Here is an 18,715-nt window from a genome sequence, read left to right as displayed (position 1 = left end):
AAGACAGTTTGTGAACAGCTGTCGCGCCCAGGTGAACATTTGTCATCAGCAAAGTCTGTGACTTGTGTATTCGGGTAGATCAGATCACTACCGAGGGGCCGGACCGGGGGGCGCGGTATGCAAATCTCTGGGGCAGTGTCTTTCTTGTATTTTGCAATAAAAGTTCGAACCGGCGGAGAGGGAGGCGAGTGTGTGATCATCTAAGCAACTACCGTTGTTCGCTCTCAGAGATCCGCTCCTGCCGTAATTGAAGACAATTTTCCTGTGTGCCGAGTCATTTCTTTAACTTTGTCCGAGAAAATCTCTGACACGAGTACATATTCATGTCAAGCGGTGTTTTGAGTTACAAACAAACGATGTGGCATACACTTCTTATAGCCACAGATTTAAAGATAAACAAATACAAGGACATGCTATATACATCTATTATTTTGGTCCTCTCCGTGTGCTTTTATTTTAATTTAACCTGCATGTATTAGGAATCTGGAGGAAGCCGGAGATCCTGGAAAAAAGCCACGCAAGCACATTTGGAACATGCAAACTCCACACAAGAAGGATAATTTTAATTCTGCCCACAACTCTGATGAGGTTAAGCGTCTCAGAGAATGGATGGATTGATGGGTGGATGGATGTTAGTTACTTCAGCATCTTTTTTTACATTCAAATAGATACTTACATTTTTTACTTAGGATTTACATTGATGTGCTCATCAAGATGACCTTTTCACGGGATGTTGTTGTTATTTTATTATTTGTCAACTATAAGCATGTTAACCCTCCTGTTGTCCTCGGGTCAAAATGACCCGTCACTGTGTTAAAAACGCCCCAAAACACCCTAAATGATTTTTTTTAATTGAAATTTTATGACTTTTCCTAGATTGGCCCCCAACTGCAGAAACATTGAAATGTTGTTTTGATTCACATTACAAAAAAAAAAAAAGAACAAAGGTGGTCTTAGGGTCAAAATGACCCATGAGGCAAATAGGGTTGAAATGAAGGTCACAAAGTTATTTACACATCGTGGAATGTTTTAATGTTTTAGTTGTGTCTCTAGATCAATTAGTAGAACACGTGAACAAGACAGTAGCAGACATAAACAAGACAAGATAGGTGGCGTTCTCGTAGATGGCAGAACTCTTTTTTTTGTAGATTTCAAGGGGTTATAAAGGCCCTACAGATGGCAGTACTCCAAATTCTCTCTGTGCTGATGCCATGAGTGTGCGTTGTGACATTGAAGCGGCCCTCGAGCTGATTTTTTTCTGCTGTCCAGCAAGACAACTGATTCAGAAGAGGAAGTAGAGGATGTATCAGAAGAAGAGGGGGAGGAATATAACCCAGAGTCTTCAAAACAATCCCTGAAGCTGAAAGAGAGATTTTCCTTTCAAAAAATGGCACAATAACATGGTCCTCAGCAGCATACAACCAACAAGGTAGGCATGCAGTACAAAATGTACAGGAGCTCCTGAGAAACCTGATGATCCACCTTCCACGGCTACTTCCCCAGCGAGGACAAGTAAAAAGAAGAAATGCCAGTTCTGCCCTCAAAACAAGGACTGTAAAACACATACTGTGTGCTTTAGGTGAAAGAAATATATCTGCAAAGGCTGTGCACTTGCATACTGCGCAACATGTGCTAATTAGTTGAATGGGTTATCTTATTTTTCATATTTTTGTCTTGTATTGCCCTAAATAGTTTACTGGAGGAATAAAAAGAAAGAGACTTTAGTCATTGGAATGAATACAAATGCATCCATAACTCATTTTCCCACATTTTTTTCCTTTTCTTAAGCTATAGAAATCCAAGTGAAGAGGGAGAACTATATCACAAATAATGTGGTGAAGGACAAGTTGTTTCTTCAAGTAATATGAAATTTGGTGTTTAAAATTCTATTTCACTGCTTATTTGGGGGGTTTAGTGAAGATGGGTCATTTTGACCCGGAGGACACGGGGTGTGTACAGGAAATTAGGACAACAGGAGGGTTAAGATTTTGAGATGCTTTTCTGATTAAGAGCTATATGAAGAAATTTGACTTGACTTCAGATTGATACTGATTCTGTTTCAGTCAAGATATAGTAGAACTTCACCAAAACCACAAATGGAAATTGAATTCTTGGAAAATACTGACCCCCAGTGGAAAGTAAGACAAACAGTTATTTTTTCCCCCTTTTTTTCATCATGTAATAAATAAACCTTAAGCAGCACTAAGATTTTGGCTACCTACAGATACATGAAAAAGTAGTTCACACTGCATCTTCTGTTCACTGGGATTATATTTGTCAAACATTTACATTTATTTGAGTATCTTAAAATACTGTCAAAGAAAGGAAATGGTAAAAAAAAAGAGTTACAGCATGTACTGCGAAACTCGATAAGTGTTTTGGATAATGGATGGATGGACATTAGAGTACAGACTGGACATTCAATTGGCTCCACTTACCAAGCAACGTGATCCATGAGTTTTTCAAAGAATGAATCCGTTTTTAATTTATACTATTTGCCTGTATATATATTTTATACTCCTTCTGTGTTTGAACCTCATTTTAACCCACCACTGTGGCCCATGAGGGTGTACTTCCACTTAACGTTTGTTGCTATTTATACTGTACATAACGTGACCAGGGTAAACGTGCTATAAATAGTTGGTGTTGGGTGTCTGGTGTTATCAGAGGACTGTGAAGAGATCATTCCCAATCTATATATGCACACACCTGTGAACATACCGGTACATCATTCTCGAATTCTAACATGTTCCCTCGACCTTGTGAAAATCTGGAATTCCATTTTCTGTTGTTTTACATTGTCATGAAACCCCTGTCTGCAAAAAGGGGTCAGACAGAGAGTATGTATCCCTGCAACAGTGTCTTGCATTAAATGGGTTCACTGTCCTTCTTTTTTGCTCCAGATCTACAAGCTCCTCTTATTTTCTCCATGCAGAAAACAAAAAAAATCGGTCACCTTCATCAGATACACAATGCGGACATCTACTATTCACTCAATACCATTGAGTGATTCGTCACACCCCAAAAATATAAACAAGGTCATAGAGGCTAATATATCGCACATATAGAGTAAAATCGTGTCCCTTCTATTTTGGGTTATGCTATTTAGTTTACTATTGTTGTTGTTTTAAGCTTAAAATAAAACACATTTGATGACTAACATCAATCGCCCTGCCACAGGAAAACAACAGAACCAAGAGCTGTTATGCTGAACAATACCAATGAGAGAGAGACTGAGAGAGAGAGAGAGATTTCTCTTGTATGTGCATACTGCTTAACTCAAAATTAGGTTTTCCAAATGGTAAAAAAAAAAGTCAAAATAAATAAATTTCCGACATTGGTTTCATTGTGAGTAGTATTTTTGTAATCACGTGGACTTGCATTTTTACTCATCATTAATGTTGAGTGTGACACAACCACCTCCTCAAAGGAGACATTATGTCACAGGAGAGGTTTTGCTATGGCGGTGTGCACACAGAGGTCAGGTGGACCCAAGCACAGGGAAGCAGACGAAAAGGCAATAGAGCAGAGAAATGTCCAAAGGTATTTTCAAGGGTCATGGGTGTACTGGAGCCAATCCCAGATGACTTCAGGTGAGAGGAGGTGTACAACCGATCCTGCTCACCACCCATGGAAGGGCACAGAAACAACCATTCATACTTACGGACAATTTAGAGTATCCAACTGACCTATTGGCCGGCAACCGGTTCAAGGTGTACACCACCTACTGCCCGAAGAGAGCTGGGATTGGCTTCAGGACGCCCGTGACCCTTGCGGGGGTAAACAAATTAGAAAATGGATGGGTCGATGAATGGATGTATTCACTGCTATCTGCAGTAGTGATATTTGATTGACAGTTAACAGCTCAATGGGGCATGGTTTCAGCACATTCAACATTTCAGAGCAATGAACATGGATAGATTTTTCAAGATTTTGAAGCCATATTGTAAAGTGTGCCTTCTCTGGTGTTAAATCAAAATAAGAGCTCGTTAGCCTTTATTTTGAGCAGAAGCGCCCTTGGCTAAAGCTAAATTATGGCAGGGTTTTTACTCTCTGGACCTGGTTTTGACACCTCTGCATTCCGAGATTATTGTACATCTGTTTTGGATGTGTACTCATCCTCGAAATTGTGGGAATACATTTGCAGATTTTTTCTTGGCTGGCTGGGTACACCCTGATTTGGTTGCCAGCCAATCCCAAGGCACATGTAAACAGACATTGTATATGTATATTGTTGACAGATTATAACTAATTAATTCATTCATTCATTTTACAAACCGCTTTACCCTAACTAGGGTCGTGGGGGAGTGCTGGAGCCTATCCCAGCTGTCTTCGGGCAGTAAATGGGGGACACCCTGAACCTGTTGCCAGCCAATAGCAGGGCACACAGAAACAAACAACCATTCGCGCTCACATTCACACCTGGAGACAATTTGCAGTGTTCAATAAGTCTGCCATGAGTGTTTATTATTTTTTGAATTTGGGGGGGAAACTGGAGGACCCTGAGAAAACCCACGCAAGCACGGGAAAAACTCCTCACAGGGAGGCCTGAGCTGCAATTGAAACCGGTACCTCTGCAGTGTGAAGTCGACGTGCTCACCACTCGACTATCGGCCGACTAACTAAGATAAGATAAGATAAGATATCCTTTATTTGTCCCACACTGGGGAAATTTACAGTCTACGGCAGGAAGATTGTGGGTAGAAAGAAGATTAATTCATTGGAAAACAAAAAACAAACCAGAAAATATTTAGCAGAGTAAACTGGATAAAACAAACTCTTTTATTAAGCCCAAATATATTTGCCGTTTTTTCATGCTGCCAATGGAAAGTCTATGTCACATCTGCCCAACCTGGTGTATTATAATAGTATCCTTTTTGTTCTTTTCCCATTTAACCAATTTCCGGTTTTGCCGTTGTCAAATTCCGCTTTATTGACACCGACAGGTGTCGACTCTGAGTTTATCTGCCTTGCTGTGCGTGATTCGCGCTTGTCTGCCTCCGCGGAACACTTGACGTTGACGCTGTCATGCGTCGATAGTTGATATCATCATTTTGGAAAAGATGGAGCCTCCGGACTTTAAAGCTACGAACTTCACTGTGGAGCCCGAACAGCGCGCATACCCGTTATGTGACAAATGGATAGAGGGCTCCGAGAGTTCGGTGTACCAGCTCGCCAACATCTTCCTTCTCCTCGGCCTCATGGGTGGTAGCGGTGTTTTCGGACGTTTCTACATATTCACCTTCTTGACTCTGGGCTTCTTCTGCGCCACTCTCTGGGCTTGGACGGACTTGTGCACCATCGACGCGTTCCTGTGGTGTTTGGCGCTGTTCGCTGTGTGTCTCGGCCAGTTTCTCCGTGCTGCCTGCAGAATCAGGAACGTCTCATTCGAAAGGGACTTCCAGGACCTTTATATGTGCATGTTTAAGAAGATCGGAGTTTCACGCTCACAATTTGGGAAAATCGTTTCATGCTGTGACAGAAATATCCACACCATAGAGAAGGATCACTTCTTCGCCATAGAAGGAAAGACCTCCATCGATAAATTATCCTTGCTCATGTCCGGCAGGTGATGCATGAAACTTTTGATGTCATGAATCTGCACTTTTGAAAACTACTCGTTTATGAGCAATTTATTTTCTTGAGAATGCAAACGGACCGTACTTGATGTTATGATCATGTCATGGATAAAATTGGGTTGATGTGAATTCATTACAACGGTTAAACATTTACTTTATTCACTGTATTAATTTAACGTTCATTTATACAGGTAAGAAAATAGAAAACAAATTCTCTTTTCTACTGTTCATCTGGCAGCAGGCAGCCAAGTAAGAAAAAGATTTTTAAAAATGAAAAGAAATATACAGACAACAAGCTGTCCAATTACAATATTACATCAAATCACATAATGAATTAAAGGTTTAAAACACGCTTAAAACCCCCCTTAACTGTATGCAATTCAAAATTATGACACAGCAGAAGCACCCGCAGAACAATTGAACTGTAGGTGACGGAAGAAAATCGACTAAACCTGTGAGTCTAAAACCAATGTTGTAATTGAAGCAATACGATAGGCACTGTTACAATTTACAATTAACTACACCAAGTTTTTTTTTTCCTGTCATGAATGCAGTGTTGTGACATCTGACATTTTTTAGTATTGTTTCATGTGTTCAGTGATAGACCCAGTCCGCATTGGCTTAGAAAACACCAAACAATCAAAATGGCCGGGACCAAAATTAACAACAGCAGCGGCAACAAAAAAACTTTGTATCTTGTCTTCTTTTCCAAGCTTTAGATCTGAAATTCATCATTGCAAAAACATAAACATTGAAAAGCCATTTAATCTTCCTCATCATGTTCAATATCATTAAACATCTGTTGACTTAAAACATCATAAACTGCACACTACAAGAGAAAATGAAATTCACTTTTCACGTCATTGAAGTCACACATTTCACATAATCAGTTTTTGGGGATATTAATAAATTAACCGGTTTCAATGGCCAGAGAGAGAATACCAGATCTCAACTGAGCCATCAAAGAGCTTTGGTTTCTGCAAACAAGATACTGGTAGATATAAAAGATAGAGATAAAACATTTTCCCAGGAGTAAACCTTTTCCTGATCTCCCTGAGCACAACACTTTCAATTTGGGTTTTAACAAAATACTTTGAAACCAGGTTTCTTCAATCTTGAAAAGATTGTTTTTAACACAATTAATATTACAATCGCATATTCTAAGATTTTTAGGTTGTGAAAATGTGTTTCCATTTTCCTCCCCACTTCTATGACATGTTTCGGGTTTATGTTGCCTGATTATGCCACTCCTGGTATTTAAAGATCATTTGTGTCCTCAGTCCAGTTCCAAAACATGTTAACATTTGATTCCAGCTCCAGCCTTTCTGTGTGGAGTTTGCATGTTCTCCCCGTGCCAGCATGGGTTTTCTCCGGGCACTCTGGTTTCCGCCCACATTCCAAAAACATGCATGGCAGGATACTTGGGCACTTTAAATTGTCCCTAGGTGTGATTGTGAGCGCAAATGGTTGTTTGTCTTACGTGTGTACTGTGATTGATTGGCAACCAATTTAGAGTGTAGCTCGCCTCCTGCCCAAAGTCAGCTTGGATTGTCTCCAGCACCCCCGCGACACTTTTAACGATCAGCGGATTAGAAGATGGATGTATAAAACGAACAACTGTAGCATTCCGATTTCATCTCTAGAAACATTCGGTCAACAAATGAAAAGTGCCTTCTCTAGTTCTGGATGTCGTTCTGGATTCTGAAGTCGTTTACAATAATCTTTCAATCTGTTGGCCTCGAACTCTGCCATGATTTTGTTGACATTACCGATTCTCGAAATCATTGACTTTGCCAATTCGTAGTCTCGACTGAGCTTCGTCTGGGAGACTCCCTTTCGTAGGTGTGAGGCAATCTCCGCCTTCAAGAAGAGCAAGATTTGCTTCCTAGTCAATTCCCTTTGACAATTGCTTTGCAATTGACTGCTGATCAGTCTAGACTGGGTGTCAGTCTCACCATACTTCTGGGATTGAAAAATATCAAATAGGCCACAAAAAGGGCTGTAATTACATTTGTTTGAGAAGTGACAGAAATGTTGTCGAAAAATATTCATTTATCCGAAATCTTTGTGTTGTCCTACAGAATCCGAGTGACTGTTCGCGGCGAGTTTCTGCACTACATCTACCCATTCCAGTTTCTGGATTCACCAGAATGGGACTCTCTCAGACCATCAGAAGAGGGTGTATTCCAGGTCACCTCCCATTCACGTACACATGCAAAATCATATAAGTTGTGGTTAAGTCATAATGTCTTCACTGCCACTTTGTATTCTGGGTCAGAAATTTGACTGGTGCCAACCTTTCATGTTGCAATCACATTGCAATCAGTCACCGTGTATTTCTCTGTCTTTAGGTCACGCTGTCAGCTGATAACCCGTGTACATATGTGTCATGGAGGAGGAAGAAGCTCTATCTTCTTTTTGCTAAACACCGCTACATAGCCAGGATCTTTGCTCTGGTTGTGCGGAATGACATTGCAGAGAAGCTATACTCACTGAACGACAGCGCATTCAACTGCTCCGGACATCGCTATGATCTGCGCTTACCAAGTTACTGTCACATGCCAGGGACCGAATTAGAAGTCCCAATGAAAGTTCCAGTGCAGGTTTAAATGTCTGCTTGACCACACAAACACTCTTGCAGGCCAGACAGTTTCCTCATTGGGAATAGGAAGAGGTAATTGTCTGCTTCAACCATCTAGTTTTCATCCATTATCTTAATTTTAAATAAATCACTCTGAATGTAGAGTAGGCAACATAATGTCTCGCATAATGGGATCAAAATGGGATTAACTTCAGTGCTAATGCTAGCAGTCTTGGAGATCTTGGTTCGCTCATTTTTTCAAGCAAGTGTACCATCACATTTTTTTTTTTAGCTGTGGTTTTAAGGTGAATATTTGGGGTTTTTTTTAATGAGAAGTCTCAACATGACCACAGTTATTCATTACGCGGCAGTATTTCCTTGAAAGCACTCTTTGAAGAAGCACAAGTGTTTTTGTTCATGAATTTTTGGGTTCATCAATACAAATCAGATACTTACAAACAGAAGAAACTTTATGCACTTCTAATCATTTTCGTACTTGCCGGTAATTGTAACCTTTGCCAATAATTACCTTTGTTTATGTGTTGTTTGAACATTATGTAAAAACAACACTACCAAAACAGAAACTGATCCATACTGTGAGTGAGCTTATTTGACTACTTTTGTTCATTGTATTTCAATGTGATAAACTAATGATTATTTTGAGTATGTGCTCTCTGGTTGTTTTTAGCATTGAAAAGAAAAGCTTACAAAGTGATGTCAGATGTGCTTCAAGTCCTTTGGTTCGATTTGGTAAAAATGTCAGAAGCCCATGTTATATGAGCCTTTACAATATGGTGAGAGAACTGTACGAAATCAATACAAAATGCACCAATTTAATGCAGAATTTAATGTAATTGTATTGTGTTCGTTATGATACCCATGTTTTATTATTGTTTTTTAAGCCCTATATAAATAAAGACGTTTTGTATTGCATCAGTGACGGTTCACCTGTTTTCTGAAGCTGATCCATGATTGGTTGCTACCTGAGTCTCGAGCAACTGCGCTGTCATTTTCAGTCGACACTAAGTCGCAAAAAGGCTGCCTCCTCATATGGACAAAAACGGGTGAATTTTCACTGGTTAACCCCAATTCCACAAATGCAATATTAATCAGAATTACGTGTTTAGACAAATATGGCTGCATAGAACTTATTGTCAAGAATTTGGGGGGTTGACTTCTACTTTTTACGATCTCTGCAATATAATGAATGACTATCGGTTAAAACCTTAAGGCCATGTACAGTATGCACTTAACAATGTTGAACACAATTGTTGGCACAAAATTGTGTTTTGTAACTAAGAAAACACAATAATTAGGGTGCTTTACTTTCTTCAGCTATTAAGCCAACTGGCTGCTCACATCCACATCACCTGTTCTTGACTTTGCCATATTACAACCCAAACTGGCCCAAATACATTGAACAAAGATGGGCCACATGTGGTATGTGTTGTCCACTTGAGGCATACATCCATATCGTCAAGAATGACCATTGTCTACTCTGCCACATATCTGCCAAGGTGGACTGTATTTTTTATTTTATATTTATGCTAAATGTAGCATTTAGCACATGGGTCATTTTAGTTTCGCGTCGGCTTTGTGAATGGGTCACCAGTTTTAACCCATGCCGCCCACTTAGCCCATATATATACAGGTGTGTATATATATATATGTAAAACATATAATGTCAGTGTGGGATTTTCAAATGGAGGACCATCTAACTGTGTACAGTATCAGTTTTTCCCCCAAAATGTATGTTTAAATGTATTCTGGCTCCCCCTGGCGAATTTTCAGTCACCGCATATGCGCTCCTTGTCCATTTTAGTCTCTGCCTGTCAACCCAGTGGAATGTGCGACGTACATCATGCAGGCACCAGACACCCCAGCCCAGCCACCCCCTACCACACTCCCATCAGAGTGTTCTGCAAATGCTCTGCAGCTCGCTCTTCGTTTGACGTCGTCTTTCAAAGAAGTCTACCCTCCATCGTTGCTCCTCACAAATAACCAGGTCGCTGAATCGGTGAGTAACAAACACATTTTTTATTTTCTCAGCACAAACTCAGAAAGTTGTATGTGTGACAGATTTCACAATGGAAACTGAGCATGTTCGCACGGATCTATTTTTAAAAGCAGCTCTTCCACAGTGTCGGCCACATCAGCTCGAGCTAAGCTCATGCACAGCATCTGACAATACCGGGAAATTACTGTTGTCCATCTTCGGGAAAGATACCAAAACATTGTGAGATGTTCAATCATATTTCTTTTCAGTGCAGACTGACAAATATTGGCACTTCCTGCACATGCGTTCAGCTAACCATCCCTATTTGAACTTAACTCTAAATGAAAGAACATCCACGTACGTTTTAAAACAAACCCAACTTACATCAGTTGGAAATAATTTCACACATGAAAGTTAAACGGCACTTGTAGACATATATAGCGCATAATTTACTTTTTGTGTTTGGTTGATAATTGCATCCATTTAGAATGATTTACTTTCAAAAACATTTCTGTGAGCATTTCACAGTGGTAAAATGCTTATTCAACGTCACTCTGCAATGTAAATTTTACTCCTTTGTGTTTGTGGTGTACTTTTTGTGTCATACTTCAGAAAGGGAAACATGATCATTTCACTGTACTGTATTAACCTCAGAAGAAGATGACATAAATGTTGACACTGTGCATACAGAACAAAAGAACTGTTATTGAAATGCAAATGTTGGCAACTTTGATTTTTCAGCATTCCTGACATCCCAGATAAAATACCCTCTTTCTGAAAGTTATTTGAAAAGAAATCCACTGTGACAATGCTCAATGTTGGAACCCTAAGTGATTTTTCGCTTCCACTGGCATAGGTTTTGCCCTCTATTCCAAGGTGACCGTGCAGCAGGATGTCCTTGACCGTTGGGCCGTCCTCTCCCCTCCTCTTTACAACACCACCCCCATTCCACTCAGCCACCCCTATATTCTCATCTGTGGAGCCCAATGCTACTGCTTGCCAGGAGTGGGAGCACACCCACCATCTTCTCTTCCACCTAGGCAACATGTCTCTGCTGATGGGCCTGGTCATACCCACCACGATTGGTCTGCACATGATCCTGCTTCGCCTTCTTCTCGCGACAGGTCTGTCTGGAGCACCGCCTTCTGATGGCATACTCATTGGAATACTACAGATGTAAGATGCCTTTGTTTGATTCTTTTTCCCCAAGCTCTGCATTAATGGTACCTTGGGTAAACTTTCAACAAAGGAGAGATAAAGAAAGAATATAATGGCGGCTGGAAGATTTATTTACCGCATGTTTATCTTCCACTTGGAACCAGACAAGAGACAGGAAGCAGCAAGATTCATGGGAAATGGTCATTTATTTATAAAGTCTATTCAAAGAGCCATGTCTCAGAGGGATTGAAATAGGGATCAAGTAAGTTAAAGAGAAAATAAAAAGGACACAATGTTGCATAGCGGGATTTCATAGCCAGAGTTCATTTTGTATAGATATTTGATTTTTAAATGTGCTATTTCCCTATATCCTTAAACTGTGTTTCTTGCGCCCTGACAGGATGTGGCTTCTTCATTGCTTGGGCAACTTTGTACAGGTGTAACATGGACGTGATGGTTTGGAATGTGGTTTTCCTGGTGGTCAACTTCATGCACTTGTTGTTTCTCTTGTACAAACGTAGGCCGGTGAGTTATATGTTGCTGTTTCCTGAAAACTTCAGTTGGTGTGGGAAGTATGTCTGTTCATGCTGAGATTTAGGCTCCATTTTTTAGGCACAATTCATGCATTGTCTGGGAAGGAGGTCACAGATACTCCTGAATTTCTTTCTGTCTTGAAGTAATCTGATCCCAGGTTGATAAAACAGAAAGGTACCTCTGGGGGATTTGGAGGAAGTAATGTACCAAGTGACAGAATCAGACCAGAACTCAACAATCCATTACGAAACCTTTCCTCCTCAGCCAAAACGCCTTTCTTGACTCTTGGATGTGATTGTGCGATATATTTCCGTCACTTTGATAAGACCTTGTTATGCAAAGAATAAATGGAGACTGTTTTTCTGCTTTCTCAGATTAAGATCGACAGGGAGTTGAGGTCCGTGTATAAGCGGATGTTTGAACCCCTACATGTCCATGAGGCTCTGTTTCAGCGACTCACGGGTCAGTTCTGCACCATACAGGCACTGAAGAAAGGCCAGGCCTATGCTGCAGAGGACAAGACCTCTGTGGACGAACGACTCAGCATTCTTCTCAGAGGGAAGTATGTACTGTTTCATGGCTGACTTGGGTGTCTTAACCTTACCGAAGTACCGGTAGTCATAGATCAAACAAACATTTAAGAAAAAATAAAAACACTTCCTTTGAAAATGTTTATGAATATATTTAGAAGGAAACGGGGTAAGCTAAACATACTTTTGTACTGTCTTTTTTGTTTTTAGTATTCATTCTGACCGTAACTTTCCGTGTAACAGGATGAAAGTATCCTATCGAGGGCATTTTCTTCACAACATCTACACCAATGCATTTATTGATTCCCCAGAGTTTCGGTCCACTTTAATGCACAGAGGAGAGAAGTTCCAGGTATTCCATATTTTTCATTTTGATATGATGTACATAAAAAAGTAAATAAACATGGGTACAATTACCAATAACAATTTTTTTCAAGTCTATATTACATTATTTATAATAAAAGTGCCAACCGATTTTACATTTAAGTCTAACCCTTCACTTATGTAGTATGAAAAACACATAAGATGTACCGGTATTGTCCTCTATATAAAGAGTGCAACTTGTCAGTATTCATTCATTCATTCATTCATTCATTCATCTTCCGAGCCGCTTGATCCTCACTAGGGTCGCGGGGGGTGCTGGAGCCTATCCCAGCTGTCTTCGGGCAGTAGGCGGGGGACACCCGGAATCGGTTGCCAGCCAATCGCAGGGCACACATAGACGAACAACCATCCACGCTCACACTCACACCTAGGGACAATTTAGAGCAGCCATGTCCAAAGTCCGGCCCGCGGGCCAAATCCGGCCCGCGGTCGAATTTCATCCGGCCCTCGGCCCCTGTCATAAAATCAGTGCCGTCTGGCCCGCAGGTTGGGTGCAATGGAACACGTGTTGCATTGACTGAGGTCTCGTAGACTGGGGAGTGATGTTTCATAGAGTACTGCTTCCGTCTAGTGGCTAAATGAGTAATAGCATTCACTAAATGAGTAATAGCATTTAGACACTAGAGGGCATCACTCACGAGTTAACAAGACATCACTCCGTGTTTATATTGACTGATATGTCATATTTCAAATGATCCTTGCAGTTGTGGATATGTGTATTGCTTGTTCATTTCCCTGTTGTTCGAGTCAAAGGTTTTGTGACTATTGAAAAGTCATGGTGATACATTTTGTTTAAAATCAATCAATTTGCACTCAGGAGACTTCTGTTTAAGAAAAAGTCAAGTGAATAAGCAGTTGCATGTGATATACCTGTTTCAAATGAACCAAAAGAAATTCTTAAAATTGTTGAAATTAAAATAAAAATGGAAATGTGAAACAGACTGGCTTACTAAAATTTGTTGAACAATATTGTTGTTCAATGTAAAGAATGTCAGCCAAGTCGGCCCCCCGACATTTTACCACATAAAATCTGGCCCCCTTGGCAAAAAGTTTGGACACCCCTGATTTAGAGTGTTCAATCAGCCTGCCACGCATGTTTTTGGAATGTGGGAGGAAACCGGAGCACCCGGAGAAAACCCACTCAGGCCCGGGGAGAACATGCAAACTCCACACAGGGAGGCCGGAGCTGGAATCAAACCCGGTACCTCTGCACTGTGAAGCCGACGTGCTAACCACTGGACTACTGGGCCGCCCTGTCAGTATTCTAAATGTTCTATTTCCTTCAGTTATATACATGGTGTTCGACTGATTAGCACGTCTGCCTCGCAGTGCAGCAGTGCAGGGTTAGATTCCAGCGGAGTAGTTTGCATGTTCTCCCCGTGCCTGCTTGGGTTTTCTGTGGGTTATCCGGTTCACCCCCACATTTCAAAAAAATGCATGGCAGATTAATGAAACATCCGAAATTGCCAAGGTGTGATTCTGATGTGAATGATCTTTTGCTCATGTGTGCCATGACAAAGTTGGAGAGCCATATCTGTTGGTTATAAACTGCACATACATATACAAATGCATTATTATGACATATATCCTTGCATATATATATATATATACATATATATATATATATATATATATATATATATATATATATATATATATATATATATATATATATATATTGCTCAGGTTCAAGTCTCAATTGTTATTTCACAGAAACTTTGGTGAAACTGTCACTTCTCAACAATGCTGAAAGCGCATGCTAAGGAACAAATGTGTTTATAATAACAAGTGATGAATGAAGTTCTTTGATTTGTGTTCCTCTTTCCATCTAAATTAAGAATGGGTGAAACATTTATGAATTGTTCCATTGTTTCTATAATATGACTACTAGGTAACCATTGTGGCAGAGGACGACTGCAAATTTCTGTGTTGGTCTCGGGAGAGACTCACCTACTTCCTGGAATCAGATACATTCCTTAATGAGGTGTTTAGGTACCTCATTGGTAAAGATATTACCAACAAGCTCTACTCTCTCAATGACCCCACACTCAACGACAAGGTCGGTACAATAATATTGGGAACAATTCAACATTGTATGGCAGATGATAAAATGATTATTTTGTTGGTTCCCAGGCAGTGAAGAAGATGGACCGCCAGCCCAGTCTCTGTTCCCAGCTATCTATGATGCAAATGCGGAACAGCATGGCCAGCACCAGTGACAGTGATGATGTCCTTAATCAGATCCTAAGAGGAGGATCTACTGGAGCCTCCCTCCGTAAGTCACAGTGAGGTGTTCGTGGGACACCACCAGACACATAGAATATGGCTAATTGAAGATATTCCGCTTCGAAAAAAAATTCTTTCTGGTTCTCTGTAAGTCATATTATACAATTTAAGTGTTTGAATTAATAAGAGATACCGAATTAAACATTAAACGTTTTCCTAAATGTTTGCCCTGATTATCTCCCCCCTCCTGCACAATTCCCCACACCCCTCCACCACAATTTGTTTTTAGCTCAGTCATTTATTCATGAGTTCTTCTGAATCACTAATATTGTTCTGTGTTCTTTTCATTTTGTGCTTATTTTCATTACCTCTAACTTTGCGATTTTGGGCACTTGTTGCCTGATTTTGTTTACCAACATACTGACTAATATTCAGGGGTGGGTCTACGTGATGGCCAGGGGTGGCTAAAACCAAGATCAAGGTCATCTTTATTGTCAAATAAGCGCAATGTACAACATACAGCACAGATTAAATTTCTTTCCTCTCAATCCTCAGTGCAAACATGCTGTGCATTAAAATACACAAATCTAAAGATAAGGCACCGAAAATAGAATGTATAAAAAAGGCATACATATATAAATCAAAGCAATATAAACAACGGCACTTATGACTATTGTGGGTTAACGTGAAGTAGTGCATTGTGCGATAAACAGATCCACAGCCCTGGCGATCCCCACAATTACGGTAAATTTTGATATCCGCAATTTTCCTCTCATTTTTTAAAATGGATACATTATGCACTTTTTTATGCACTTACACACATTAAACCAAATATTTGTTTCAAGTGAAGCCACTCTGTCAAAAAGCACAGAGGATTATTGCCCTTCAAAAGCCTTTTTACAACTGAAGAGCTCTTTTTGTTTATCACAAAGGCTCTTAACGTTGTGATAAAGTAAACGTTGTGTTAATTGACGAATCAAACAGAATGTTCCAAGATCTAGAAGTGGACACATTGTCGATATTAATCCACTGAAATGTGAATTATTTGGTGTGTTGACAACGGGTTACCTTGTTTTGTGTTGTACTAAGATGTCATGCTCTTGCAACAAATGGTAAATTATGTTTTAATATCAAAATACGATTTTTTGTGTTGTTGTCTCTGTCTAGAAAAATCACCAGTTGTCAAGGACTCTGCAAAAATGAAGCCGATTGAAGAAGGTATGGAGGATGATGTTTTTGCTGATTCTCCTCCCAACAAGCCCTGCTGTCCTTCCAGCACATCCACTGAGGAAGTGTAACTGGGGGAAACAAACACACACACACACACACCAGCAAGAAAATAAGACAGCATCCAAGACAAATTACATTATCGATGCCAAGAATAAAAGATGAAAGAAACAATTTAGACTAGTCATTTTTGTTGTAAAATCGTAAATTGAAATGTATTTTGTTTTATATATCGGATGTCATCACTCTTTATGTTGTGGACATTTTTCAATAACTAGCAATATTTTGGTCAGTGCAGTGCCTGTTAATTAAAGTTGATTAAATTCTATTAGCTGTCTAATTTTTATGAAAATGTTTTCCTGACAAAGCTGTTCTGAATTTTGTGGGATTGTGACATAACAGTATGGGTATATAATAATTTCCCCCGCCCATCCGTACCCACCTATTTTCTCCACACATGATGTGGCAGCTAAATTGAATGAAGATTTTCTGCTTTTATCTCACGGCAGGACAACATTATCTTAAAAACAAGGCCAGTAAGTTAGCAGTTTCAATGTTTTTTGATGTCAGTCATCTCGGCACACTGTCCCCTCCCAAGAGGAAAATATTCCGTCATAACACTGGATACACAGATCAGTCATACCTAACCAAGTTAGCCTCTGGTAAGCGGCACATACTTGATTGTCGACTGAGGGAAGTGAGGGTTTTTTATGGTGGGCAAGCTATCCTCTGTGTGCGCCACATATGTTTCTCTCTCGCCCTTACCTTCCATATTCTCTGGCTTCATTCCAATCTCCTGCTGCATTTTCTTCCAAAAATTTAATAATGGAATTGATTAGCTGGTCTCTCAAGACAATTGATCTCTCATGACAATTTTCTGAATGAAAAGGGCAGAAAAGGGGAAAGCTGTTTGTTGCTGTTGTGTATACTTTGGACTTCTGGACGATAGTATACCTGTTGTTACTTTCTGTGCAGGATGGAGAAGATGCATAAATTATTGGAACAGATATCCTGTTGATTGGAGCTAGGAGTGTTTTTCTATTTATCACAAAATTCAGGGGCCGCGGCCAACTTCATTGGACATGGGCAAGTGGCCAGCCATGCTTGATGGTTCGTGGCGGGTGATCAACACTCAAACTCAGGCACAGGCAATGAGTGAAGTCATTCGCACCTTGAATGCGAGTCCCGAAACACTTTGCAAATGGGATTCCAACCTGTTTCCAAAACAACCATGATTTATCTCCTAGATGATGATGCTGAGAGGCTGGAGCCCCCCTTATCTCGCTACCCCCTTAACCTCCTGTACCCCGCATTCCTATTTGGGAGCCAACAGTGGGCACCTCCACGGGAACAATATGATGTGTTGGCATGGAGGTTGGGACAGGGGACACAGAATCACGCATATGCACTCATATGATATTTAATAAAAAAACAAAAAAATGCAATCCAAATGCTAGCTACCTTACACTTTCCATTGGCTTCCCCCCAACCCATGTCCATTCCTCTATTACAGCGCAATTGCAGAGGGGATGCGGTGGTAACTCCATGACTTGCGAAACCTGCGCACTGCATCTGGGCTGTAATGTTCCCCCCCACACTTCCCCATCCCACCTCCACAATCCACATATGCTTGTCTGTGTGTCATTTATTAATGTGGACATGTTTGGGAATATTTTTTAACACACACACACTTATACACGCACTTCACTTCAATTTGGAACATGAATAAATAGTTATAGGTCGTTTGAATTATGATTATTATTTTGATAAAGTTGGCAGCCATGAGAGGATGGAAGTTGGGAACACTGTACGGACACAAACGTTCAACCGAGGAACCATGAAAGACTACATTACCCAGGGAAGACTGCGAATGTTAAACGTCATCATAACAGGAAGTATGGAACTGGGCAGTAAACGTTGGTGTGAAGGAAGGCACCTCAGCAGGGATATAATGAGTTACTGTAAAGCACTGTACTGAAACAGGAAAAAGACCTGTCCCCGCAGCGCCCATGGGCGATGCCAAGGTACAACTTATTCGAATTTGGAATAGATAAATTTATCGGGCAACGCGGTGGTTCCCCGCAATTTCTCTGAGCGGACTGCCCACCTATGATGGAACGGGCGATGGAGCAGCTTAACGTACAGCTCAACCGACTGACCCGCTCCCTCCGCCGTGCCAGGACTGTGGAACTCCCCGAAGGTAACACACGCATTGGCGCTTTTGGCAATGGTCACCAGGCGGAGGTAGCGACGTCACTCTACTGCTTTCTTCTGTACACTATATGAATGCCGAGTGTATGTGCTCCGACCCAGTTGTACAGTATCATTAATTTTGCTTTTAGTCGCTATCATTGGCACCAAATGACGAGACAAAATAAATTTGTCCCTCCAAATGCAGTCCCCCCCCCCCAATATAGTTATTGCACCTATTGAAATGGCTCTTGAGAATATTTAATAGTATCGGGGTTTAAGCAGTGTGTGATGGACATTTGTTGACGTG

At 40.5% G+C, this 18,715-nt stretch overlaps 3 protein-coding genes across 4 annotated transcripts in view; all 3 read left to right on the top strand.

Moving 5' to 3' along the window:
- The first annotated feature begins 4,873 nt into the window (after positions 1-4,873).
- Positions 4,874-8,200, top strand: popdc3 (popeye domain containing 3). Its single transcript, XM_052066283.1, is given in 3 exon segments — positions 4,874-5,569; positions 7,661-7,769; positions 7,931-8,200. Coding segments are annotated over 3 exon segments (885 nt in total). The 5' UTR covers positions 4,874-5,063.
- Positions 8,201-10,988: 2,788 nt separating this feature from the next.
- On the top strand, positions 10,989-16,543 carry bves (blood vessel epicardial substance). Its single transcript, XM_052066450.1, has 7 exons — positions 10,989-11,280; positions 11,715-11,839; positions 12,223-12,410; positions 12,622-12,730; positions 14,654-14,821; positions 14,896-15,037; positions 16,156-16,543. The coding sequence occupies exons 1-7, from the start codon at positions 11,049-11,051 to the stop codon at positions 16,284-16,286; spliced, it is 1,095 nt and encodes a 364-aa protein (XP_051922410.1). The 5' UTR covers positions 10,989-11,048; the 3' UTR covers positions 16,287-16,543.
- Positions 16,544-18,101: 1,558 nt separating this feature from the next.
- The window catches only part of hace1 (HECT domain and ankyrin repeat containing E3 ubiquitin protein ligase 1), a 33,555-nt gene continuing 32,941 nt past the window's right edge, over positions 18,102-18,715 (top strand). For both annotated transcript variants that reach the window (XM_052066427.1, XM_052066426.1), the window contains exon 1: positions 18,102-18,415. In XM_052066427.1, coding sequence (XP_051922387.1) covers positions 18,325-18,415 — 91 coding nt within the window. In that variant the 5' untranslated portion in view covers positions 18,102-18,324. The remainder of the gene's footprint in view (positions 18,416-18,715) is intronic.

This window comes from Hippocampus zosterae, chromosome 5 (genome assembly GCF_025434085.1).
Source record: "Hippocampus zosterae strain Florida chromosome 5, ASM2543408v3, whole genome shotgun sequence".
Lineage (NCBI taxonomy): Eukaryota > Metazoa > Chordata > Actinopteri > Syngnathiformes > Syngnathidae > Hippocampus > Hippocampus zosterae.
This window is presented reverse-complemented; position numbering and strand designations above follow the sequence as displayed.

Excerpts from the sequence above, each read along its gene's own strand:
- bves (XM_052066450.1), top strand. The coding sequence starts at position 11,049 with ATGTCCTTGACCGTTGGGCCGTCCTCTCCCCTCCTCTTTACAACACCA. Across the intron at positions 11,840-12,222 it reads TCTTGTACAAACGTAGGCCG|ATTAAGATCGACAGGGAGTT; the intron begins GTGAGTTATATG and ends CTGCTTTCTCAG. Across the intron at positions 12,731-14,653 it reads ACAGAGGAGAGAAGTTCCAG|GTAACCATTGTGGCAGAGGA; the intron begins GTATTCCATATT and ends TATGACTACTAG.